The 25,789-nt window shown below is 50.8% G+C and overlaps 1 protein-coding gene across 2 annotated transcripts; it reads left to right on the top strand.

Moving 5' to 3' along the window:
• The first annotated feature begins 756 nt into the window (after positions 1 to 756).
• On the top strand, positions 757 to 25,470 carry AXIN2 (axin 2). 2 transcript variants are annotated; one of them, XM_056506089.1, is made up of 11 exons: positions 757 to 827; positions 1,802 to 2,732; positions 8,972 to 9,112; positions 14,112 to 14,214; positions 16,052 to 16,192; positions 16,316 to 16,785; positions 16,881 to 17,060; positions 17,345 to 17,563; positions 18,050 to 18,145; positions 19,487 to 19,654; positions 23,744 to 25,470. In XM_056506089.1, exons 2-11 carry the CDS (start codon positions 1,909 to 1,911, stop codon positions 23,868 to 23,870), a joined length of 2,469 nt encoding a protein of 822 aa, XP_056362064.1. In that variant the 5' UTR covers positions 757 to 827; positions 1,802 to 1,908; the 3' UTR covers positions 23,871 to 25,470. The 2 variants fall into 2 exon arrangements, with proteins under 2 accessions (XP_056362064.1, XP_056362063.1); XM_056506088.1 differs by having other exon boundaries at positions 16,878 to 17,060.
• Positions 25,471 to 25,789: the final 319 nt, after the last annotated feature.

Raw genomic sequence — 25,789 nt, 5'->3', positions numbered from 1 at the left:
GGAAGGGGCCGGGGGGATGCGCGGGGGATGCGCGGGGGATGCGCGGGGCGGCGCAGGAAAAGGGGAGGCTGCGCCTTTAAGGCGAAGAGCGGCGGCTGCGATCGCTTCTCTTTGATAAGGTCCTGGCAACTCTGTAGCCGCCGCGGGATGCCGCCAGAAGGGCGCAAAAAAAAAAAAAAAAATAAAAAAAAATCAATCCTACCCCTGCCAAAAAAATAGAATAATTTGTTTTTCCTCATCCGCGCTGATGTGCGCGCCCCTCCTGCCGCCCCCGCGCACGCCTCGCACCGGGGATGCTCCGGGGGTGGGAGCACCGGCAGGGGCAGGGGCGCTCCCCTGGCTTCTCCCTCTTTCTATTTTTAATTTTAAAAATTCTTTGAGGCCTGTTTTCCCCTCTTTTTGAATTTTATTTTATTTTATCTTTTTTCAAGTGCGCTACCGCCCTTGCAGGACCGCTCCGCCGGGCTGCGCTTTGATGCTGCGGGGGGAGCCCGGGGCGGGGGGCGGAGGGAAGGGGGGGGCGGGACCTGCGCTTTTGTATTTAAAATAAATAAAATAAATAACCAGGGGAGGGAGGGAGAGGAGGGAGGCGCGGATCGCAGTGGGCTCCTTCCCTCGCAAACCCCCCCCCCTTCCCTTTACCCCCCTCTTTCCCCGATGCTCTCCGATGCGGTTGCACCGCCGGGGAGGAGAGGAGGAGGAGGAGGAAGGCGAGGAGGAGGAGGAGGAGGAGGAGGAGGAGGAAGGCCGGCGGGGGGAGCGGGTGCGGGCTGCGCGCTGCCGGCGGCGGGGAGCGGCGGGGCCGCGCAGCGAGCTGCGGCTCGGCGGTGAGTGGCAACTTCGGGGGCGGCGGCCGCCGCTTCTTCTGCTTCAGACACGGGCTTTTCCTCCTCATTTCAGTTACTCCCTTTAATTTTTTTATTTTTCATTCGATATTTTTTCGGTGCGCTGCCGCCCTCCGCGGGCGCGGAGCCGCCGCGCCGCCCGTGCCCGCCGGGCTCGGCTGTTTGCTCGCCCAGCTCGCAGGCTCCAAGTCGCTCCGGACTTTTTTCCCCCCTTTTCCTCCCCCTCCGATCTCCCTCCTCCCAGCCCGTCGCCATTTCTGGAGCAGGTTTTTATTATCATTATTATTATTATTATTATTGTTAATTTTTCACGCGGGGCTGGGGGCTGCTCCCCTCCGACCCCCCCCTTCCCATTTATTGCCCCTTTTCCCGAGCCGGGGTTGCTGTCCCCGGCTCCAGGGGATGCGGGGGGCCCGGGATGCCCAGGTACGGCCGCCTCGCCTTCACCCACCCCCGGGGGAGGTTTTTTGGGAAGGGGGGTCCCTGCTCCAGCCTGATTCCCGCAGAGAAGCGCCCCGCAGTGCTGCTGGTGGAGGGGGGGACACCCGGGACACAGGCGGTCGGGCGGAGCGGGCTGGGTGAGGGGCAAATGGAAACCAGATGCCGGGGCAGGGACGCCCCGAGTGCCGCGGGCTGCGGGGGGGCCGCGCTGACACCCCCGGCCCCGGCCCCGCTAAAAGTGCGCCGGGAGTTCAGCGGAGCGGATCTGATAGTCGCGATCGGGCTGGCGATAGAGCCGCGCTCCCTCTGCCCTGCCTCCCTCTCTCTCTCTCTCTCCCCTTTTCTTTCTTCCTTTTTTTTTTTTTTTTTTTTTTTTTTTTTTTTGACTGTGAGGAGTTGAAAAGCCTGTTTACTTTTTGCCTTTGATGTTGGGAGGATCTGGTTTTGATTAGATCAATACTCCTTTTTTCTTTCCCCCCCCCCTTTTTTTTTTTTTTTTTTTTTTCCCTTTGCAGAGAGGAGGCTCCGAGGATCCCCTGCTGACTCCAGGCAGAGGCAGGCAGAGGCACAAGGCAGCTCCTGAAGGCAGTGGGAGCCCCTCTCCCCAGCGAGCTCCGGAGCCATGAGCAGCGCCGTGCTCCTCGCCCACCTCCCCGACCCCAGCAGCAGCTTCAGGGAAGACGCCCCCCGACCCCCTGTCCCGGGGGAGGAAGGAGAAGCACCATGCCCGCAGCTCGCCAGCTCGTTTCTCCCCAAAAGCCAAAGCTTCAAGGCCATGCCGGTGCCTGCTGCCCCGCGGAGGAATGAGAACGGACTCGGGGAGCCGGAGGGCAGCGCATCCCCAGACTCCCCTCTGGCCAGATGGACCAAATCCTTGCATTCCCTCTTGGGAGATCAAGATGGTGCCTATCTTTTTCGGACCTTTCTGGAAAGGGAAAAATGTGTGGATACCTTAGACTTCTGGTTTGCCTGCAATGGCTTCAGGCAGATGGACCTTAAGGATACCAAAACTTTACGAGTAGCCAAAGCTATTTACAAAAGGTACATCGAGAACAACAGCATCGTCTCCAAGCAGCTCAAACCTGCTACCAAGACCTACATAAGGGACAGCATCAAGAAGCAGCAGATAGATTCCATCATGTTTGATCAGGCACAGACTGAGATTCAGACTGTGATGGAGGAAAATGCTTACCAGATGTTTTTAACTTCTGATATATACCTCGAATATGTACGGAGTGGAGGAGAGAATCCCGCTTACATGAACAGCAATGGACTGGGGAGCTTAAAAGTTGTCTGTGGCTATCTCCCGACCTTGAATGAAGAAGAGGAATGGAGCTGTGCAGACTTTAAAAATAAAATCTTGCCTTCGGTAGTTGGACTATCCAGCAAGACTTTGAGGGTTACAGCGAATGTCAGAGCCACGGAAACGATCGAGAATGGATACAGGTAAGGGAACCCATGGAAATTGTGCTTTGTTGTTTTAACTTTAAGGACTTCGAGAGTTTTTTTCAGAAGGTTGTTGGGGTGGGAATCGAGGGGAGGCAGGGCTTCCTGAAGGGCTGGGAGCACAGCTGCTTCCCCACACCTCCAAACGCTGGAATTTGTGGGGTGTTGTCTGAGTGTGGGGTTTTTCCCCCCTCTACAGAGGAAAACAAGATCCTGTGCTCTGAAGCCCCATTGGCTCTTTCAGTTCTTTTATAGATCAAAAACTTCATAGCAACTATGTCCTCCGGACATACGTTAATTATTGGTTCAACTTTCAAACCTATTAAGAGCAGTAGTGGAGTGGATCACAGAGACACATGAATAATGTAACCTACCAGTTCCCCAGCTCCACCATCAACCGGTGTTTAACGATGTTGGTTATGTGGGAAGCAATTGTGCGGTCGAGGAAGAGGAAATGTGTGCACTGACTGCATCAAACTCTGCAACTTGGGCAGATTCTGCTTTTATTTTGGCTCTGTGTGTTTGTGTGTGTGATGTGCAGCTTCTCCATCGCGCGGGGTGCTGGTGTCATGTCAGAGCCATCTAGGGTGGCTTCGAGCCAGTGCATGCAGGAAACCTGAAACTTGAGTGTTTGAGGTGGTAGAGGCATTCCAGGTGTGGAGTAATAGATCTTTGTAGGTCTTTGGTTGGCTGTGAGCTCAGAGTTTAACTCGTTAAGAGGTGGTTGTCCCCGCAGGGATGTGGGGATGTTGTGCAGTGACAGGGTGTCCTTGTGCCCTGGTCCTGGGGTGCATCTGCATTGCCAGACCCTTGTCTTTTGTTGGAAATGTTGATGGCACAGCAGTGTGAGGGTGAGGAAAGTAAGAGCCGTCTCGAAGTGCAGGGGGGGATGGGAAGGAGAGACTCTGATGAGCAAATGATGAGTTGTATAATCCTCTGAAAATGTATTCTTTCCTCTCCCCACCCTTGCCATAAATGTGGATTGTTGAATCAGGGCTGAGAGGAGAGGGCTCTGCTGCAGATGTGTGCTCTCCTCCGCCGGCCCGGCAGCCTGGGGGTTGGTATGGTGAGTGTTTGACATCTCGTTTACAGGAATTTTGAGAGTGTGTCTGTGATTCATGGACATCAAAGGGCATCAGGCTTCTCCCGGGGAGGCTTTGCTGGAGCGCTCCTCTGCTGCCCCGGAGAGATTCCAGCTGTGCTGGGCTGGCTGCTGCCGTGGGGTGCTGGCAGGGTCCCCCCTGCCCCAGAGGGTGCTGCAGGGCCCCTGGTGCTCTGGCTGTGCCAGAGCTGTCCTGCCAGAGGGGTGGGATGGAGGTGCTGGGCGTGGGACAGGAGGGATGCTCTCCATCCCGGTGTGGGGACAGGAGGGATGCTCTCCATCCTGGTGTGGGGACAGGAGGGATGCTCTCCATCCTGGTGTGGGGAAAGGAGGGATGCTCTCCAGCAGAAGGGATGCTCTCTATCCCGGTGTGGGGACAGGAGGGATGCTCTCTATCCCGGTGTGGGGACAGGAGGGATGCTCTCCAACAGAAGGGATGCTCTCCATCCCAGTGTGGGGACAGGAGGGATGCTCTCCAACAGGAGGGATGCTCTCCATCCCAGCCTGGGGACAGGAGGAATGCTCTCCATCCCAGCCTGGGGACAGTAGGGATGCTCTCCAGCAGGAGGGATGCTCTCCATCCCAGCCTGGGGACAGGAGGGATGCTCTCCATCCCAGCCTGGGGACAGGAGGAATGCTCTCCATCCCAGCCTGGGGACAGTAGGGATGCTCTCCAGCAGGAGGGATGCTCTCCATCCCAGCCTGGGGACAGGAGGGATGCTCTCCATCCCGGACCCCTCCTGCCTGGGGGCAGAGCTGGCAGCTGCTCTGTGCAGGGCTTGGGCTTTGGGATCCTCATCTCGTGCCTCAGCGTTCCTGCCTGAGCATCTGCTGCTCTCCAGAACTTGGTTTGAACTGCTGCCCTTCACTGGCTTTCCAGGAGGGGGATGTTTGATGCTTTTATCTCTGAGCCTTTGTTGGGATTCAGAGCTGGAAGGGCTTGGCTGTATGTTCTACCAGAGCTGCAGGCCCTGCTAAACCCACATGTGCCTTGTCCAGGAGAGCTCTTGCAGCGCTGTAGCTGCTTGCCTGATTAGTGCTGGGCTTTTTTCCCTTCTCTTTTTTTTCCTCCCCTCCTTTCTTTTCTTTTTTTGTCCAGGGATTAATGCAGCTTGCTCCTCACATGTCAGATCTACCCTCCTAGGACATTAGGTAGTGCGTTTTGCTTTGATCACCTTCTGTTGAATTTGCAGGAGCTTTTGCTCTCCATGGGGCCAAGGGATCTCAATGCAGAGAGAGGGGAGGTCAAGCTGAGATGCTGCTCAGCTCCTCCCGTTTGTGCAGCCACTTGTGCGTGCATGTGCTCCAAGCTGATGAGCATATGGATGGGTTATCTCTCATCACTCAGCATTTAGGATGGCAGCTAGGATTGGAGCTGAAGCTTGCACAAAGTCTTTCCTGGTGCGTGGCCAAACCACACCTCCCTCATGTGTGTGTTGGAATTAAGGAATTTCAGCTCAGTGTGCGCTGGGTTTGAAGGGCTGTGCAGGCTCTGGTGGGCTTCAGTGTGATTATCCCAGCCAGAGCTGTGAGCCTGGGCTGAGCCCACCTGGCAGGGGGAGCACAGAGATCACAGGCCAGCCTGGTGCTTGCAGGGGAGACCACCTGGGAATGCCAGGGCACAGAGTCACGGCCAAACCCACGGTGAATGGAGACTGCAGCAACCAGGCGAGCTGAAAGGCTTTGGCCCCAGTGCTGGTGATGGACAGGAACAGGAGAAGTCAAGTGAAAACACAGAGTTTGCACCTGGCTGGGGAGCAGGCGCTTGCAAACTGCTGCCTGTGTATTTGGAGCCCTAACACAGGGAATATTTTAAAAGCAGGACCTCCCTCTTGTCCTCCCAGGCGACTCCCCTCCCCTCTGGGCTGTGGTGTGGTTAAAAGTGGCCTCCCCATGCTGCTGTGCTGGACCTGGCCCCATGCTCCAGGAATTCCAGCTATTATTTATACACACTTCTAAATTTATCACGCACGACTTTGTGTACACAGCGAGCGCCTCTGCCTTTGCTGTGCCGCCGGGCACCGTGGGTTTGTCTGCACTCATCTGCCTCCCGTTAGGCTGGGACATCAGTGCCACTGGCCTTGCTGGGGAAGGCTGTGGCTTGCAGATGCCCTTCTGCTGGCTCCCAGAGCTTCCTGGCCTTTGAAAGGACCCGCTGGTGCAGCTCCTTGTGTGTGAAGTTATTGGAACCAAGTTTGGCTTCAATTATCAAAGTAAATGATGCCATTGTAAAGCTATGCTCCGAGCAGTGTTCTACAATTAGAGCATGGAAGCTGTGATTAACATAGTTGTGTTAAAATATACTTTTTTTTTTTAATTCAGGTTTGTGCATGTGTGGTTTTTTTTCTTTTTTAAAAAAAAGTGGTTTTAAACCCGTGGTTGCCCTGTGATGTTTGTCCCAAGAAAATACTTAATGAGATTCAGTGCTGCCTCCAACTGCTCCTTGTACAGTTTTTCTCTCTCTCTGTAAGTCTGTGGTTTGACCTGCCCAAGTGCTTTTATTTCTAACAGCAATCTGACAATAAAAAAAAACACCCCACACACACTGAAACTGCACCCTCATAAGAGGGGATATGACCAGGAGCCCCCCTGAAATTTTCATGGCATTATAATACCTCTGATATGGCCATTGCCCAACATAGCAGAGAGAGAGAGTTACATGCTGTGTGTCATCACATCAAGATAAGAATAGGTTGAGAAAGATCAGACATTCTCCTTGAAGCTCCAGAGCAACTGCTACCTGACAGCTGAAAACACTTTGCATATTGAGTTTGGAGCTGGGCTGTGTTTGTGTGTGCAGCATCTGTGGCAGGAGACCACCGCCTTCCCTGGAATTTAAAACCCTTGCAGGCAGCTTGACGCATCTGGGTGCAATTACTGGAGTAAGGTGGTCAAATTAAAAAGTGGAAAAAAAAATCCAAAAACATGAAAAGTAGCAAAACACAGCCCCCACTGGTTTTCTGAAAGGATGGGGAGATTTCTGTGGGGCAGTGTTGGATGTGGAGCAGGGATGAGCACTTTAAAAACATGTCAGCTTTAGGGGTTATTATTATTTTTTTTGTCCACGAGGTGCTGGTAGGTGAATGATGCTGTGGTGCTGCTGGGAAGATGAGTTAGTTCCGGCCACTTTCTCTAACTGTATGTTTGGACACACCTCCCTCTCCCTGTGCCATACCCACACAGGACCTGCTGCCCCCGCCCCCAGCTCAGCCTCTGCAGGGATCCTGCTGTGAGAACAGCATGGCAGATCCTCCCCTGCGTGTGACAGGGGTGACAGACACCTCCCAGCAAGGTGCTGGTCCTGTGCTGGGGGGCATCCTCACCCCTGAGCTCACAGAGCATCCTGAGCCTTGTGCTCCTCAGTGCACTCTCAGCAGCTGAGATGGTTTCAGATCAAGAGCTGCATCCCTTACATGTTGACCCCAAAGCCCACCAGGGCCTAGGAAGGGTCTCTGGGACTGCACACCCCCTGATCTAGAGCAGAAGACTCTGTGGTTTTTAGAGGGACCTTCCTGTAGTAGCAGCAGGGTAACTTTGCTTTCACCCACATGTGGAATTAATTTGTCTTTGAAGATTTAACTTCTTTCCTGTGGCATTCCTCACTATCTCATTTTTTTCCCCTGCTTCTTCTTCTTCTTCTTCTTCTTCCCAGATATATATTTTTTAACATCTTGATCTCCCCATCAGAAATGCCTTGGCCTCCTTGGAAAGGAATGCAGCCCCGGCTGGGCTGAATACCTGCCTGCAGCCAGCCCCATGCTGCTCATACCAGAGAGGCCCATCTTCCCCAACAGCCTTCCCCCTCCTTTTTTCAGGTTTTTTTTCCCTTCCCCTTATTTTTTAAAAGCTTCAGCCTTGCTCCTGCTTTTTGTGCTGGGGGAGGAGGGGTGGGGTGATGGGGGCACAGGGATGAGGATGGAGATTGAGAGCAGGGCAGTGGGAGGATGCTGCTGTCACTTAAACCCAGTTGGTCCCTCCAGCCCCAGGGGGTCAGGGAGATGGAAAGCCCATTTAAGAAAACCTGCTGAGCCTGCTGGCACATTCCTTAGGCCCCCAAGTCCTGGGTAAGTGGCCCTAATTATTAAAATCAGCAGTCCTTATCAGATGACAAGGCCTTTTGCTTTGATATACAAAGGCAGAAGCTTAACAACCCCATCTTGCCCTGGAAGAGGAACAAAATGTGCACCTTAACATGGGCTTCCAAACCTCCCTGCATAATCCCCTTATCACCTGCCAGGATGTGTATATTGGTCCTGGCTGGGAGGTTGGGCTGGTGGAGGCAGGGGGATGCCCAGGGCCCCCTTGCAGTGACCCTGCCATGGTGACCTGGCCCTGCTCCATCACAGCCCCTGTCACTGCCCACGAGTTCCTCACTGAGCTGCTCCTGGGTGCTCAGGCTGGGCTTTAGCTTTGCTTTTCTGGGTGAGGCCAAAGGTGTTTGGGTCGGTAACTCATGTGCCTCTACTGGCCTCTCCTCACATCCCCCATCCATCCTCCTCTTCCTCACCCATCTCTATGCAAAAAAACACAAGCAGGAGGTTCTCATAAAAGCTGGGCCTTTTTGCTGTGTGTTTTTGTAGTGCCAGGAAGGTGGCATCCATCTTTGGGAGCCTGGGACAGCAGATCTCAGCCCTGCCCTGTGCCTCTGACACCTGGGGCTCCTGCCTCTGTCACTGCAGGCAGTTCTCCTGGTTCAGGCAGCAGAGATTCCAATAACTTGTGTTTCCAAAGGGATCCCAACCCTTATCTTCAGAGCAGAACTAAGCATTGTTGGCTGGTTCCTTGTGACTTTCAGTGGGACTTGAGCTGTGAACTTCTTGGACTTTTCCCTGCTGGTGCCAACAGCAAAACTCCTGCTGACCTCAGTGCAGTACCAAGCCTTAAGGACTGAGTTTTTCAGGGTATCAAAGGATGCAGATGGGATTTCCTGTGATTTTCTGGAGCACTTTGGAAGATGCTAAAAGTCTTTAAAGTTGTGCTGTGGGTGTGATTAGTGTCCTGGTTTGGGCAGTGTGCTGGCTGAGGCCTGAGCAGCGGATGGTTGGTTCTGAAGAGGTTGAGCGGGTGCTGAGTGTGGTTCCCATAAGGTGCTGCCATGAAACCCAAGACTGTGGTAACTGGGTTCCTGTTGTGCCAGGTCCTTCAAGAGGAATGACCCTGTGAACCCCTACCACGTGAACTCGGGCTATGTGTTCGCGCCGGCCACCAGCGCCAACGACAGCGAGATCTCCAGCGATGCCCTGACGGACGACTCCATGTCCATGACAGACAGCAGCGTGTGAGTACCTGTGCCGGCCACATTTTGGGCTGTCAGTCAGCTGGGGGCATCCCAGAGGGGGGGCTGTGCCCCAGGCTGGGCATGGCAGCCTCTCTCTCTCTGCTGGTGTGGGATGCAGGGCAGTAATGAATCCCTCTCTTGCCATTTTGCAACTGCAGCTGAGCAAACATGTTCTGCCCTGGCTCATGGTGCTGCCTGACTAACCCAAGGAGTGAATGAATCTCCCTGAGCCTTTGTCTTAAGGCCAGGCTTCCTTAACTAGTTATCAGTCATCAAAGAGGAGATTACTTCCTGTAGGAAGTACTTTCTGTAATTAACATTCGTCATTAATGTCAGAATGTGCATTAATAGGGCCGGTGACCTGAAGGGGCAAATAGCTGCTCATCTGGTGTGGCTGGGGCAGTCTTCAAAGAGCCATGTGGCTGGAGCTGCATGGATCAGGTGTGGGAGTTTCAGGAGCATGCAGGCATGAGAGGTGATGCTGTGGCTGAGCCCAGGAATTGCAGGATCTGTCTTTTCCTGGCTGCTGAGGAGTGTGCAGCTGGGAGCAAGGTTTGCTTGCCCCAGCAGGACAGAAATGATGCTTTTGTTTCTGTAGAGGGGACAGTGAGGCTCACTTAGTGCTCCTAAGAACCATTTTCTTCAGCTGAGCAGAAGGCAGATGTTGCTGTTTGTGTTTCATGATCTTCACTTAAGCGCTCTAGAAGAGCCCACCTGTAAGCAGAGTGCTGCTCTTGCATTGTGAAACTTCTCCAGTGTCTGTGTCAGACATGTCCAGTGGTCCCTGTGTGCTCCTCAGAGAGATTTTCATGCTGGGTTTTTGAAGCCAACCTGCGTGAGGATGCACAACGGAAAACAGGATTTACCAAAAATCCTCGACACATAAACAAAAAGCCTTTTTTTATTTTTATTTTTTAACGCACATGTGTGTTTTGAACTGATATTACGGGAAAAAATAGTTTGTTGTCCCAGCAGATTCCCTTATTGAACAATATTGGCATTAAATAAAAGAGCTGAATCATAGGGTGACTTCTTTATTTCTTCTTACTGGCTCTGGTTGTATGTGATCATGTGTCAACAGAGCATTCATTGGGTTAGTCATTTCTGGACCAGTGTAGGGTCACTTGGGATTCACAGGGCTAGGATTATACCCTCTCTTCACAGCAATGCCAATTGTAGGCCTTATACAGATGAGAGCACTGAGTGAGAAATAAAGTGCATGGTGGATGAAAGGCTTAACTGAATCGCTTTCAGCCCATTGTTAGTCCAGGGGAGCTTAGCGGGGATGAGAGGGCAGCAGCCCGCTTTGAAATTTGCTTGAACAAGTGAATAGGAGCTCCCCATAAAGCAGTGCCTGAAAGGAGCTGCCTGTTTTTTCCTGCTGTAACAATGGGCTGTGCAGGCTGTGAGAGTTTGGGGAAGCTTGGCTGATTAAACTGCCTGCAGCTCCAGGCTGGGGGAGGCCCGGGGGTGGCACAGGGAGATTTCCTGCGGCACCAACACCGAGTTTTGGGAGCTGGTTTTGGGCCACCAGTGCTCCAGCCTTGGGCTCTGGTGCTCTTGGGAGTGGGAGAGGTGAACTGGCAGTTCTGGAGGCTGGGCTGGAAGTTGAGGCTGATGTAAAACTTCCTTTGCAGAGGAGGAAGGCTGCTGCCAGCATCTCTGTAGAGCAGCTGGGATTTGCTGCTGGCACTGATGCTGCTGGAAGCTGGAGGTGTTGGGGGCACAAACCCACCCAGGTGCTCTCAGCCTGTCAGGTTTTATCCCCCTGGAATGGGGGACCTTGTTCTGTTCCAGCAGCACGAATGCAAATGAGTTCTTTTGGCTCATATTGGTATCAACTGAAGAGGAAAAACTTGTTCTGGAAAAGTCTGTCAGACATAGCAGTGAAGTGAGTTTGGAGCTTTTTTTTTTAAATAAACCTAAGTCTGAACTGCACTGGGATTAGGAGAAATCTCCAAATAATGCATAATCTGCCTTTTTTATTTTATTCCAGAAGCCAGGGATCAGTCTGTCCCTATATATTTTGTAATAGCCACAAAGCATCATGCAAATTTCTATTTCCATTTCTTGATTGGAGGGGGGGGGGGAGGAAAGGGGATTTTTTTTTTATTTGCTTATATCTTATTTATGGATTTACTTTGGACACAGGGGAATGCTGCTGAGCAAACTTCAAATATTACCTTATCTTACAAACCAGGCTTTTGATGTTGGCAAGATCAGAGGCTTGTTTCAGAGCCGTTGCCAAATGAAGATGGGAGTGAATGCATATGCGCATGAGTCTGATATTTCAAAGCAGCAGTAAAACTACATTCAGGTTAGGTCAGGCACATCTGAGTCAAAAGGCTAAGATAATTGGCTCAGCTTAAATGGCAGCTGACTGGGTAGAAGACTTCAAACTAGTGTTTCCCCCAGAAACAGATTGGCTTAGCCCCAGCCTGGTTGGCTGAAATGTTTATAATTAAACTCTACTATTTAGTGCCTCAACTCTGTAGCTCTTCAGCCCAGCAGCTTTTAGTAGCCAAGAAAGTGAGTGCAAGTGTTGGCTCTTGGAGCAGGGGGAGAGGTGGCACCTGGAGAGCTGGGGTTACCCCTGGGCCTGCCCCAAAACCTCAGGCCAAGTTCAGCCCTTTCATTTCTAAGGTACTTTCTCCTGCTTGGGGGATCTGCTGCAGCATCAGGGTTCCCCCTGCCCCCAGATCTCTAGCTGGTGGCTCCAGCTCCATCCAATCCTTCCTACAGTCAGGGGTCACTCATTGGTCACCCCTTAAAACTCTGGCCTTGTCCATTTCTCCCCATTTTCTGGGAAAGGGTTTAGACAGCACACAGCAAAGTGGCTGCTGAAGTTCCTTCCCATTCCCCAGGCTGACTTTCCCAAGCTGCTCCACTGCCTTCCCATCCCAGAGAAATACCTCTGGGTTTTTTTAGTTCTTTTTTTTTTTTAATTCTTCACGTTGTTACAAGTTGCAGAACTCTTCTGCCAAGGCAGGGCTGTGGAAGCAGGGAGCTGGGGGTTTGATGTGGGGCTCTCTGCTGTGACCAGAGGAATTTTAGGGGGAAGGAGCAGTTCTTGTATCAACCTGAATGAGGGTAAATCTTAAAAAAAGTGAGGAACCCACACTGTTGGGTCAGCATTGCTTTTCCTCCTCCTCCTTTACAATAAGTCCCCACTGCTGCTCCATGGCCTGTCCCATCCCTGTTCCTTTGGGCAGAGATGGTCCCTGAGGAGCTGGGAGCTTGGGGATGCCCCACACCTGGGGCTTGCAGGGCTGCAGGGAGGTGGGGAGTGCAGCAGGGCTGCAGGTTGTGTCCTTGTGGTGGACACCTGGCCTCCTGGACTTCATGGACAGAGCACACATCCTCTCCCACTGACTGTGTTAATGGGATTCATCCCATGGGATCAAATGCTCATGCTGGATTTTCACTTACTTTGAAATGTTTTACTGGGCATTCCCTGTGCTGAAAGTGCTCCCTAGGAGACCCTTGTCTTGGGAAGCCCCACTTAGCAAACACATCTCTGAAAGTACAGGTGGTTTTGTCTTCACCTTAGATTTGCTTTTCCCCCATCCTCCCCCAAAATAAGACAAGTCATGTGCCCCAAGCTCTGCTGTCCCATGGGTTTGTGGAGCAGAAATGCTGATGGAGCAATGGAGGGGTGCTTGGTGGCCACCAGTGGCTGTGTTCTGTGCTGGGCTGCTCCTCCAGAAAGCTCCTGGAGCCTGTGCTGGGCAGTGGGGACATGGGGACAATCAGCCCCATTCATTTCCCATGTCACATGTGCTCAAACACTGTGTCTAGAGGAGATGCTCATCTTGTGGCATCAAGGGCCTCCCAGCACACTCATTTTCATTATAAAGATTTTCCCAAGTTTATTATGATGGGATTGTTCTGATCCTTCACTCTGGGCTTTGCAGCTTAGTCTTGCTCATTAATGGCAGCTGAAGGCTTTGGCCCAGATCTTCACAAAGCTCTGCCATTGCCAGCTGTGAGTGCTGGCATCTGATCATCCTCCTCCAGGGGAGGGACATGGTGTCTGGGAAGGTGTTCTGGTGTGTGCCCACCCTCCTGTGGCCACGGGAGGGGACACACAGGGACACTGTGCCACGCTGGCTCCTCTGGCAGCAGCGTGGGGCCAGAGCTGTCTGCTCCTCCTTGGGCTGGAGCTATTTTCTCCTCTCAGGAGATGAGTCAGGTGTGGGGGCAGGTGGATGAAAGGGATGACACTGGAGATCAAGGTTCTTCAGGCAGTCTGAGGGAAGTGGTGGAATTAGACATTCAGGATCTCCAGGCATGCTCTTCCGCTGTCTGTGGAAGGCCTTTCATCCTCACTGGGCTGATTTTTTGTGTGGCTGGGTGAAGATGCCCTGTGATGCCTGCAGTGGGATGTGCTGGGGGCTGTTCCCACTGGAGAGCCTTGAGCTCCTGGCCAGGTCTCTTGTCTCTTCACTGTGGGCAGCACAGAGGATGGGCCACGACCATGTTCACCCCTCGAGGTGTCCTGCACTGGCCAGCCTCAGGGCAGGGGGAACATCCTGGATGTTTCCCATCCTAGAGATGGGGAGCAGCCTCTGGATGGCCATCCATCCTCAGCCTCTTCCTTGTTTCCACCGTGCCAGCAGTTCATGGGGTGTTCCAGAGCTTGAGGAGTGTTGTGGTCCTAGAGAGCATCATTGGATAGGGGAAACTTAAAATTAAAGGTCAGAAGCAGAAACCTGGTGTTGGGAGGGCCTTGGAAGTGAAGTTGATGGGATCTTTGGACGTCTGCCCATGTGGAGTTGCCTTCAGCTTTTCAGCTTTTGCTTAATTGCTGCACATCCATGTGCATCCTTTGGTGACACAGGCACTTCCCACAGCGGCGGATATTTGAGGCTTCGGGTGACATCCAGAGGGCTCTGGGAACGAGGGCATGCAGCTGCCTGGGAGGTTCCAGAGGGGATGGAGAAGTGTCTGAGAGCTTGGGCCCAGCCCCAGCTGACAGTGGCCTCTCTTCCATGTGCAGAGATGGGATCCCCCCGTACAGGATCGGGAGCAAGAAGCAGCTCCAGCGGGAGATGCACCGCAGCGTCAAGGCCAACGGGCAAGTGTCTCTACCTCATTTCCCGGTGAGTCCAGGGGGAGCTGCAGGTCTGGTGGGCCGTGGGACAGGCTGGGGCTGGGGGCAGGCACACATGAGGGAAGGGAGCAGGGGAGGAGAGCATGTCCATGCCAGGCTGATGCTGCTGGGTGCTGGCATGAGCTGTGTGCTCTCAGCATCGTTCCAAAATGCACGGTCACATCTTGGTGCTTCCTGAAACCAGCTGCTAATTAGGAGTTTTCAGGGGCACTGAATTTGCCCTGTTGGTTAAATCCCAAGAGGAGATGTTCCAGTTGGGTCTAGTGGGAACCTTGGCTCTGTGGTGCCAAGCAAGGCTTGGCCTCGTGCTCATGGCTGTGAGAGCTGGGTGGGTGTGAGCTGGGGTGAGCAGGTTCTCCCAAAACACAGAATTGGCAGCACATCCATGCCTGGCTTTGAGGGGAACCTGATGTGTGGTGCTGCCCTGCTCTTCAAATTAACTCGCTGACTTGCTAATTCATTGACTTGCAGCCTCTCAGTTCCTGCAGTGAATAAACTGTTTACACAGACAAGTATAAACTTATCTTGTCTTGAGATTAATATGCTAAAATTCCTCTTTCTGCTGTCTTAAGCAGCAAGAAGTCATAGATGATATTTCTGGTGGAAGGTGGGGGGGTGGTTTATGTGGTTTTTCTTTTTGGTATTTTTTTTTTCCCCTTCCTTCCTAAAGAAAGTTCTATAGCCTGAGCTTGTAAATTAGATTATTTTGTCCCAGGGCGTGCAAATCGACTTTCTCTGTAAGGCAGTGCTTTGATCAGGGACTGAATAGAGCCAGCTTGTGTAAGAGTGACAATTTCCAGCAGAGTGGCCTTTTTCTACCCTCACATCATTTCTGGAGCTAAGTGGTTGCCGGAGAGAGGCCCCACCTCATCTGGTGGGCAGTATGTGAAAGAGTTGGCAGTTCAGCTTTCTGCTTTCGGGGGGGGGACGACAGAGGGAGAGTGGGGGCGAGGAGTGGGGTGTGTGGGGATGGCAGGAGGGAGGGCAGAGTCAAGTGGGTGGTTTCTTTTTCCTCCTTTTTTTTTTTTTTCCCTTTCCTCCCCTTTTCCTGCCATGTTTGCTTCTTTTGGCAGAAATTCGCATTTTGCCTTTTTATATTCTGCACTTGATTTGGAGATGTTCCCTTTTTCCCTTGATAGATCTGCTTGAGGCAGCCAAGCTCAGCAGTGTAGCACCGCTAGCCTGCAGCAGCTTTCTTCATTTTCTGTACAAAGAGATGGAGGGGGGGGGAAGAGATCTAGGACACTGTTGAGACAACACTACCTCAAAGGTGCCCAGTGTGTAGCCAGGAAATAAATTACCAGCACTTCTCTGATCTGCAACCGTTTGACTTCTTTTTTTTTTTTTTTTTTTTTCTTTTTTTTTTCCCTCCTTTCCCTTTTTCTCCCCCATCTTATTTTTTTTAATTTCCAACTCCTTTCTGTTTATACTCACTTTATTCCTTTAGTTAAAGTCTCTCTCCCTCCCACCTCAGAGGTTTTTTTTGTTTTTTTTTTTTTTTTTTGATGTTTGACAACAGTCTTTGAAGATTTTCTACTTCAGAGTAGCTACTGATGGGCTGGTTGTACTACAGAGAGAACAAGCGGGGTTCCTCAGAGTGCGACCAACTGCTCCTGCCGAAGGCAAACGCTGGTGGGGAGGATGTCACTCCATGAGGCCACAGCACTAGCTCATAAAAATCCAGAGCAGCCCATGCCTAGTTGCGCTCATCTTTTCATCCAAACATGGAGACACAACAAGCGTGGCGGGGCCGGCGGTGCCGCGGCGGCGAAGCGCCCGCGCCCCGCTAAACGTGTCCTTGTGCCTTCTGTCCCCGCTCCTTGCAGAGGACACACCGGCTGCCCAAGGAGATGACCCCGGTGGAGCCCGCCGCCTTCGCCGCCGAGCTCATTTCCCGGCTGGAGAAGCTGAAGCAGGAGCAGGAGACCATGGACTGCCTGGAGGAGAGGCTGCAGCAGATCAAGGAGGTAGGATTGGCGTTCCCAGCCCCGCGTGCCAGGCGGCAGGGAGGGAGGGAGGGAGGACGCCCCGGTGCGCGCCTCGCCAGCTCGCGGCCCCGCCGCTCACCCCTGCCCTCCCCTGTGTGGCAGGACGAGGAGAAGGAGGGCGCCGAGCTGCCCGCCGGCCCGCAGGGCGGCCGGGACGCGGCCAACCCGCAGCCCGCGCTGGCGCTGCTGCCCTCGGGCAGCTACGAGGAGGACCCGCAGGCCATCCTGGACGAGCACCTGTCCCGCGTGCTCAAGACGCCCGGCTGCCAGTCGCCCGGCGTGGGCCGGCACAGCCCCCGCGCCCGCTCGCCCGAGCGCCCGCCCGCCGGCAAGCTGCCGCCCGCCTGCGCCCTGCTGGGCAAGGCCTTCCTCGGCAGGCAGAGCACCAGGCACGTGCACCACCACTACATCCACCACCACACCGTGCCCAAGAGCAAGGAGCAGATCGAGGCCGAGGCGGCGCAGCGGGTGCAGTGCTGCTGCCCGGCGGGGGGTGACTACTACTGCTACCCCAAGTGCAAGGGCCACCCCAAGAGCACCGACCCGCCCCTCTCTCCGCTGGAGCCCTTCGGGTGAGTCACCGCGGCGTCCCCATCGCACCCGCCCCAAACCATCCCCGCGGGGACGGGGCTGACCACGGGCTCGTGTCCCTTTGTGCCTCCAGCAGGACGGGGACGCTGCTGAGGAGGCCGGGCCGAGGAGGGGACAGCGTGGCCCCGGTGGCCGGGGACGGGGCCCTGCCCGGCCCTGCCGGGGCGCAGCTCCCGGGGGGCGAAGCGGATCGGGCGCAGAACGTCTGGCAGTGGATGCTGGAGAGCGAGAGACAAAACAAGCACAAGAGCCACAGGTAAATCCGCAGCTGTCTGCAGCAATATCGCTGCCGGTAAATATTTATATATTACACGGGCTGTCTATTTTTACAATCGCTAAAAACAAATGAGACTCTTTGCTCCTTCGGTTTAATATAAAAGCTGTTCCGCAGAACCAGAAAAACCACAAAAATGTCATGTTTTTGGCAATAAACCTCCTTTCATGTTATGACAGACTTTTGAGAGGGAGCGAGCAGAATAGGAGCTGCTATTAAAGTCATATTTTCCAGCTTTTCTAACCCGACTTCTTCCCTTCCCCAAGCACACAAAGCACAAAGAAGGCCTACGGCTCCGAGTGCGCCAAGGGGGCCCCCGGCCGCCACCACCCCTGGGGGACGGGCGGCCACCCCCGCGGGGCGCAGCCCGCGCACCCCTTCGTGCAGGACCCCGCCATGCCCCCGCTGCCGCCCCCCAACACCCTGGCCCAGCTGGAGGAAGCGTGCCGCCGCCTGGCCGAGGTCTCCAAGCCGCAGAAGCCACGGTAAAAGCCACGGCAGGGACGGTGCTCAGCCCGCTGTGGGGACTAACGGGGCTGGGGGTGGGTGTGGGTGTGCCCTGTCCAGCTGTGGGGACAGGTGACATCCCCCAGCCTCCCTGTTCCAGCCCCACCCTGCACCGGCACACATAGTTGGAATCCGAGGCTGTTGCTTCCCCTCTTTTGCTGGCTGTAATTTGCCCGTTTTTCCTCTGGGACAGGCTCCAGCTACATGCCAAGTGGGGAATTGGACTGGTTATCGTTCATTTGGGTAGGGAAGGATAAATTAGCCCACAGCATTTTTAATTCTTCCTTTGATTGTTTACAACATGTGAGGCTTGATACAAAGAGCGAACTTAACGACCCACAGGAGACTTCAATTAAGAAGATTGTATTTCAACAATTTTTTTCCTTAAAGTTGTTTTTTCTCTTTTTTTTTTTTTTTTTCCCCTCCTCCTTCTTCCCCACTTGCTTCCCCCCTCTCCACTTCAGATGTTCAACCTCAAATCAGCAGAGGGACCGAAACCACTCCGCTGCCATTCAGGGGGGAAGCTCCCCTTTCTGCAATGCAAGTCTAACGACAGAAGAGTGAGTATTGCACATGCAGAAAAGGACTGGGAAATAAATACACATATATATATATATATATATATATATCTCATAATTATATTTTCATTAGATGGATTGTGCTTTGAAAGGAGAGGAAATTCTTATATCTGAAATTTCGCCTTTCAAACATTCTTCTTAAAGAAAGAACAAAACATTTTCAAATCTTGTCTCTGGCTCTTTTTAACTTGCATTCCTGTAAAGTGGACAAAGATTGGATTAGTCTAATTACAGGATGGTTCTTTTAACAAGAAATCTGCTACAGAGAGGTCTAAAATGGCCTAAATAATTAAAGTTTTCTTTCTTACCCTCTTCATCTTAAGCAATGAGTAATGTTTGAAGTCCAGACTGAGCCACCTGACTAGAGCCTTTCATTTTTAATTGGTTGACCTTAAGTCCACCAGCTGTCTTTGCTAGCAGCTTTTTTTCTGAAACCACTCTACAAAGACTTAGAACAAATTAGGAAGACTAAATTACTGCGGACTAACACTTTGTGACCTTTTGACATGCTAAGTGTACATTGCCTCAGAAGCAGTTGTAGATTTGGCTGCATGGTATTCACTAGAGTGTTGCCATTTTGCTGGGTAATATTGTTTTAATTATTCTTTAAGAAGCGTTGCTTGGGTGCAAATGGCAGAATCCAGTTAATTTTATCCTCACTGGGAAAAATAAGATTACCTGGATGCTCGAGGTGAAGCATTTGGAAGGGAGTTTGCTTTGGGGCAGGTGGGTTTGGGTATGAGGAGGAAGCTTGGGAGATGTTCTGTGTGAGAACAGGTGAAAAGAAATCCTGTAGTTCAGTCCTGGGGCTCACTGGGGAGGGTGAGCACAACCTCCATCCCTCTGCTCCCCCTCTGCCATGCCATGATCCCAAGGGGGAATGGCTCCAAGCTGAAGGAGGCTGGATTTAGGTTGGATATTGGGCAGGAATTGTTCCCTGTGAGAGTGGGTAGCCCTGGCACAGGCTCCCAGAGTAGCTGTGGCTCCCCTGGATGCCTGGAACTGTCCAAGGCCAGGATGGACAGGGCTGGGAGCAGCTGGGACAGTGGAAGGTGTCCCTGCCATGGCAGGGGTGGAACTGGATGATCTTTAAGGTCCCTCCCAACCCAACCCATTCAGTGATTCCCACTGTGGAAATCCAGCACAGGGCTGTGCAGACACATCCCAACAAATTTCCAGGCAGTGCAGGAATATCTGATACTCAAGTCACACCCAGGGTATTTCTGACACCATTCCCCAGCTCCACTGCTGGTTGGAGTGAGGTGAAACAGCCTGGCTTCCAATGGAAAATAGAGGGTTTTGTGTGTGTTTTCTGTTTTGCAGTCACAAGGAGCCAAAGAAACTGCCAGTTGTTCACACCTCTCAGTCTGGTGAGCTGGTTGTCACCTATTTTTTTTGTGGAGAAGAAATTCCCTACAGGAGGATGTTAAAGGCCCAGAGCCTGACACTTGGGCACTTTAAAGAACACCTGAGCAAAAAGGGAAATTACAGGTAAGAATGGGTGATTGTTTGTTCTTCAGTGGGTTACAGCAAGTCAAAAGAATCAGCAGATATTTTGCAGGGCTGCTGCAGTGACACTCTGGATTTTCAGAGGCTGTGGATCTTCTTAGTCTCTTCCCATTCAAAGCAGGAGCAAGGTGGAGATGGAGAGAGGTGCCTGAGCTGCAGGGCCACCTCTTCCCTTCCTCCCCAACCTTTTCCCACTTGCATTAGGACCTGTGCTCCAGCCCTTCTCCAAAAACCTTCAATACCAGGGAAGTCTGGGGTGGCTTTGTGGCAAAGGCATGGAGCAGTGGGATTCAGATTCCAGACTGGGGTCAGAGTTCATCTGGTGCTGGCCTCCTGCTTTGCCCACTGTTTAATTATTTCGTTTTTGATTATTTTTTGCAATGGTGTGGCCATAAATGGGGTCAGTGATGGGCTGGGATGGTGCTGCTGAGGGACATGGAGATGGAGCTTGCTCCCTTTTCTCTTTATTAGAGGGGAAAAAAACCTCTGCCCTGCAGGTAAAGCTCCACCAGCAATACCCAGTTCCTCCTCAGAAATACCAACAAACCCTGCTGGTCTGGTTTCTAGCTCCCATCTCCCAGTTTAACCAGTTTGCTGCTTCCTCTGCTCAGCCATGGCAGTAGCTTCACATTGGCAATTTTTGGCTGCCCTTTCTCAGTGGATTTGGGCACTCTTGGGATGCTCTGTTGGCCACTTCTCCTGCAGGGTGAGCAGGAGAGGGACATTCCAGCTATTTCTTTTTTTAATTTGAACTGAATTTGATGGTGCTTCAGAGAGCTGGGTGTCTTGCCCTGTAACTGGCAGCCTCTGATTTAACCTGCAAATGAACATTTTGGTTTGGTACAAGGAATTCCCAGCTTGCTGCCCCATCCCTGGTCTCTCTCTAGGTGGGGAAATTTCACCTGTACAGGCCAGGGGTTGGTGACCCTGGACACTCTCAGGCTGGGGGATGCCAAGCTGGGATCTCTCCATGGTTCTATGTGGTGATTTGTATAAATTTCCTGAAATAAGTAGGGCTGAAATACTCCAGTTCCTCTCCAAACCATCTTTGCAGCCCACCTAGCTGCCATTGAATGGCACCAACCTGCAAGTGCACCCAACCTGGATACCCTATAGGATAGTGCCTGGGCTTCTGGCACTCTTGTGCCATTTTCCAGCCCCTAAAGCTTCTTCCACTTCTCCTCATTTGCAGATCAATTTCCTTGGCCTCACCACTGTTCTGCCACTGCCCAGTGGCTGAGTAGTCCCAACCCCCAAGAAAACCCAACATTTTTTAATGTTTGTTGGTTTTCTGTGACATTTTCCATGTGATGCCAAAGTGCAGGACTAGGCTCCTGAAACCTCTGTGGCCCAAAAGCCCCTCCAGGTGCAATTATTTGTGCCTTGTCAGACTGTAATTACTTTAGAAAACGTTTTTAAGTGAGTGACAAGGATGAAACAACATTTTGCTTAGATCTCACCCCTTTACACCTGGGTAAAGACAATACAGAAATTTATAAAAGGAACTTGGGTACATGCCCAGTATTTTATCTTGCACAGACACAAGGTGAAACTAATTACACAAATGTGTGTACCTCCAGGGAATCATTTTGATCTAAGCTTTGACTTTTGGCTGGACTTTGAGTGAAACTGCAGGTGACCTTCAGGGGAGAGGTCTGCAGTGCCCGGAGTGGCGTGTGCGTTACGGGCAGGCACTAACTAGGCTGCTTTGGTCACATCTGGCATTGATTTCTTTTTAAGGCACATTTAATAAGCATGTCTTTGAAGCCCTTGCCTTTCATTTAATGCACAAAGACATGCAGAAATGCTCCACTCTCCAAATTCTTTATTGATTGGATCAGTTTGCGAGGCGGGTACCTCGATGCCAGAGCCCCGCCGGGGAAGCGCTGCCTTGGCTTTCCAACCCCCCCACCAAAAAAAAAAAAAAAAAAAAAAAAAAATTAGAAAAGGGAATTAAGCAGTGATTTAATACTGATGGCGTTAACAAAAAACAAACATACATGCAGAGCAGAAAGTGGGTGGTGTCGGGTAATCTGGGGATGGCAGTGGTTCAGAGCAGAGCTGCAAGGCTGGCCCCGCGTGCCTCGATTGGGGCCAGATGTCCCAAAAAATAAAATTTAAAAAAAAAAAAGCAGCAAAGCTTGCCACATAAAATATGTTTCAATGGAAAGCCCATTGCTGAGCAAATAAGAGCAGAGTGACTTGTTTGAAGATGTTGTGGGGGTGGGTTGCTTTTTTTTTTTTCATTTTTGCTTTGCCTCCTCCTTTTCTTATTTTTCCCCGTTTCTCTGTGAAATAAGGTTGTAATTATGTAAAAGGTCATAGCTTGTTTTCTCAAATAAAAATTTTGTAAACACAGGCAGAGCTTGGGCTTGGGGAGGAAGTTCTTGGGAAGAGTGGCTGTTATCTGGACAGGGGAGAGAGAAGGGAAAGTTCTTTGTAATTCATTCAAACTTTCCTTGGGATTTTTGGGTTTGTTTCAAGGCTGCTGTCCTGGGGAATCGTGGCCTTGACCTGCAGCATGGAAGTTGGTGGGAGCTGGGCCATTGACTTCCATGAGTGCAGGCTCTGAAGGACTCAAATAATGTGTTTTTTCCTTGCTGAGCCATTAAAGATGCAACACATGTCAATTCTGCTTGGAATGACTTCACAAAAATACATCCTACCCCTACCTGGACTAGCTGGAGGTGGTTTCATCTCTTTGACTGAAAAGAGGGATCTTTTATCCCCCTACCAAAATAATTCTAATGTCCCTGAAAATAAAGAGATTTTGCAGGGCAGTGTGACTATTTAAAAAATGCATCATAAAACAAGCCACTAAATAAAAGGCCTTCTGTGGCTCTTCCAGTTTTAGTAGTAAAAGTGAGCTTCATTTGATCTCCTTTGCCATCCTAAAGAAAATCATAATTACAAACCCCTTTCTCCTTGACAAACATCTGCCAAGTTGTCTGAAAACTACAGAGGAGGGCTTAATTGATTTTTTATATATATACACTTTTTTTTTTTTTTTTTAAATAGAATTTTTTTTTCCTATGTAATCCATCTGCTGGAATATTTTCCATCGCTGGCAATCAGATGGCAAAGCCCATTTCCAAGGGAAGGCAGGCATCTCCGAGGAGGTGTTCGGCGGCAGACGGACAGACTCCCTAAATGCTACCCCTCTGAATGGAAGCCCTTCATTTGTGCATATGCAATTAAGCAGCCTTAGAAGGAAGAAAGCTCCAAACGGGATAAAAGGAACCTTTAATCAAGAAGCTGAACGGTCTAATTCAGGATAATAGAGGGGTCCTTACTGTTTGACACAGGAGGGGTGGGGGTGCTTTTTGTCTCTGGAGCGTTGGCTTCATGATCTAACGACCCGGAGCAAAAGAGCAGGAATGCAGGACACTGCTACTTGACCTCCCCGTGTCACAGCCCAGGGGCTGGGCCAGCCTCTCAGAATGCTCCTGAGCCCCGGGAAGCAAGGCAGGAGTTTGTGTCCCTCAGCTTGGACCCGGGAATGGGCTTGTTCCAAGCCCGGGATGTTTTTTCCAGCGGGAACACCGCAGAGTTTCAGCTCCTGCCTTGCAGGAAGCTGGGATGGTTTGCTTTTCATCCATCCTTTTAATAACAGTTGCTAATTTTAATGTTGGGCTTCAGCTTTGAAAGGAGAAAACACATGAAAGAAAGAAGGTGGGGAGAGAGGGGAACCTTAAGAATGCTTGGCTTTGAAATCCTATTTATTTATTTTTAAATGAGATATTTGTCCAGAAATCACTGCACTTTCTAATTTTCTCCATGGCTGGGGATACCCACTGCCAGTGTGTGTGATGTGCTCACTGGAGAAGCTGTTGTCACCCCTGAGGAGCATTCCCAGCCCTGCTCCTTCCATCCCAACTCATCCCTGCAGCCCTGGGGATGCTTCCAGATCACCAAACCTGAGCACCCCCGAGGTGTTCCTGGAGGAGCATCCTCAGGAGGGAGAAATGGGAAACACCGTGGTTATAAAAGAACCAGCAAAGCATCCTTTGCCTTTTTTCACCTTTTGATTTTATTTCTTTCTTTATTTATTTGAAATTCTCTTTGCCACAGATACTACTTCAAAAAGGCCAGCGACGAGTTCGACTGCGGCGCGGTGTTCGAGGAGGTTTGGGAAGACGAAACCGTCCTGCCCATGTACGAGGGAAGGATCCTCGGGAAGGTGGAGAGGATTGATTGATGCCACCTGTGTTTCTCCAGAAAACTTCACCTGGGAAAGTCTTTGGACACACAGCAGTAGTGGTGACAAGGAAAGAGGAAAAAAATAAAGAAAACGCTCTGAAGGAAAAGTTTCGAACCAATGAAGAAAAAAAAGTGAAGTCTATGAAGACTTTGCTGAATTAGCCTTAGAGGAAAAAAATGGCATTTATTATTCATGAGTTGGGTACTGAGATGATAAAACCCTGGACTATTTATTAGAAACATGACCACTGTTGGCTATTGGAGATGCAGACCGTGTTTGAGAGACTTCCATACATAATATATGATTTCCTGGGGATCTGAAATCTATGGACTAAGAGAAACTGTGTATAGCTTACCTTAACAGTAATCCTTATTGATATTTATTGAACAGTCTGTTTTCCCTTAAGTCCAGTTTTTGGATATGCTGCTTTAACAATGGAGAAGAGAGGGGCTGGGAAGTGGGGTGAAGGGAGGAAGGATTATTTTATTTTTTTACGTTTTTCCCACTATCTAAACTTTAGGAGTTTGGCAATGAGCACATTCGTGATGATTTTTTTTTTAAGTGGGAGGAGGGAAGGAGTGAGGTAGTGCCCAGTATTTCTCCAAGTGAAGATAAAACTTTCCTAAAGAAATAATATTATTAATAATAATAATAATAATAATAAAAGCCGAAATAAAAATCCATTCATCTAGAGACCGGTGCATTTTAATCTATGCTGCTCTAATTTGAAATAAAGGTCTTAAGCATTAACTGTATTTGATGCAATATAACAACAACAACAGCAGGTGATTTTGTCCATGGATTTCGGCAGGGTGAGGTTTTTCCTTGCTGCTCCCAGTGGTGTCCAAGGTAGAGCAAACCCCCAGCCTGGGAGAGCTGTAGAAGGAGCCATCCCATTCCCATGTCCACATTTCTATCCCATGGGGTTAAAAGCCCCTGTGGATTCCACAGAGCTGAAGGTGTTGAGCTGCTCAGTGTAACTTGGGGCGTGTCCAGCTCGGTGTGGAGTGTCTGAGTTTTTGTGTGCTGGGGTTTGCTTGGGGTTTTTTGTTGGTTGGGTTTTTCTCTGCCTCACCCTGAGCACCCACAGGCTCAGCGGGAGATGTGGGTGAAGGCTCTGGAGCTCTTTGGGGTGGGGTTTTTGGGGGGCAGAACAACCCTTTCCATAGAAAGACCTTGCATTTCAACAGTTGGGTTTTGTGTTGATTAAGTTAATCTGTGCGTTCTGTTTGCCATTGCTACTTTGTGTAAGTCTGTATATATTGTAGAAAATGTATGGTGGAAATATTAATACACTATCTCTAGTGTTTTTTAAATTGAATCAGTACAGTACCTGTGCCTGCATGGTGTTACAGACCATGCTTCGCCCTATATTCAGGGTTCAAGCTTTCCCTTGCTTGTTTAAGGGGTTTATGTATAAATATATTTTATGCCTTTTATTACAAGTCCTGTACTCATGACTTTTGCCATGGCATTTTGTTCTACTTATACTGTAAATTATGCATTATAAAGAGTTTCATTTAAAAAAAAATTACTTGGTACAATAATTATTGTAATTAAGAGATGTAGCCTTTATTAAAATTTTATATTTTTCAAATTAATATTGTCTTGACTTTTTTTTCACCCTTAATGCCTTTAAAAGGGTTATTTTTTTCTCATCTGTGGTGGTAGCTGGAAAGAGCTGGTGAGATTCCCTGTCTTGGCAGGGGCTGTTCTTGCTGGGAAAGAGGCAAGGCAAAGGCTGGAGCTGCTCTTCAGTGTGAGCATTAAATAATTGACAGCTCCTTCAGGTAACTCACCTGCAGATTTGACCTGCTCTTGCTTCCAGAGTGCACTGCTGAGCTCAGTGATGGAGCCAGCTGTGCCATCCACAGGGATGTGGGGCCCCCAGGCTGGAGCTCCTGTCTTGGCACTCC

This window comes from Oenanthe melanoleuca, chromosome 18 (assembly GCF_029582105.1).
Source record: "Oenanthe melanoleuca isolate GR-GAL-2019-014 chromosome 18, OMel1.0, whole genome shotgun sequence".
Taxonomy (NCBI): Eukaryota; Metazoa; Chordata; class Aves; order Passeriformes; family Muscicapidae; genus Oenanthe; species Oenanthe melanoleuca.
This window is presented reverse-complemented; position numbering and strand designations above follow the sequence as displayed.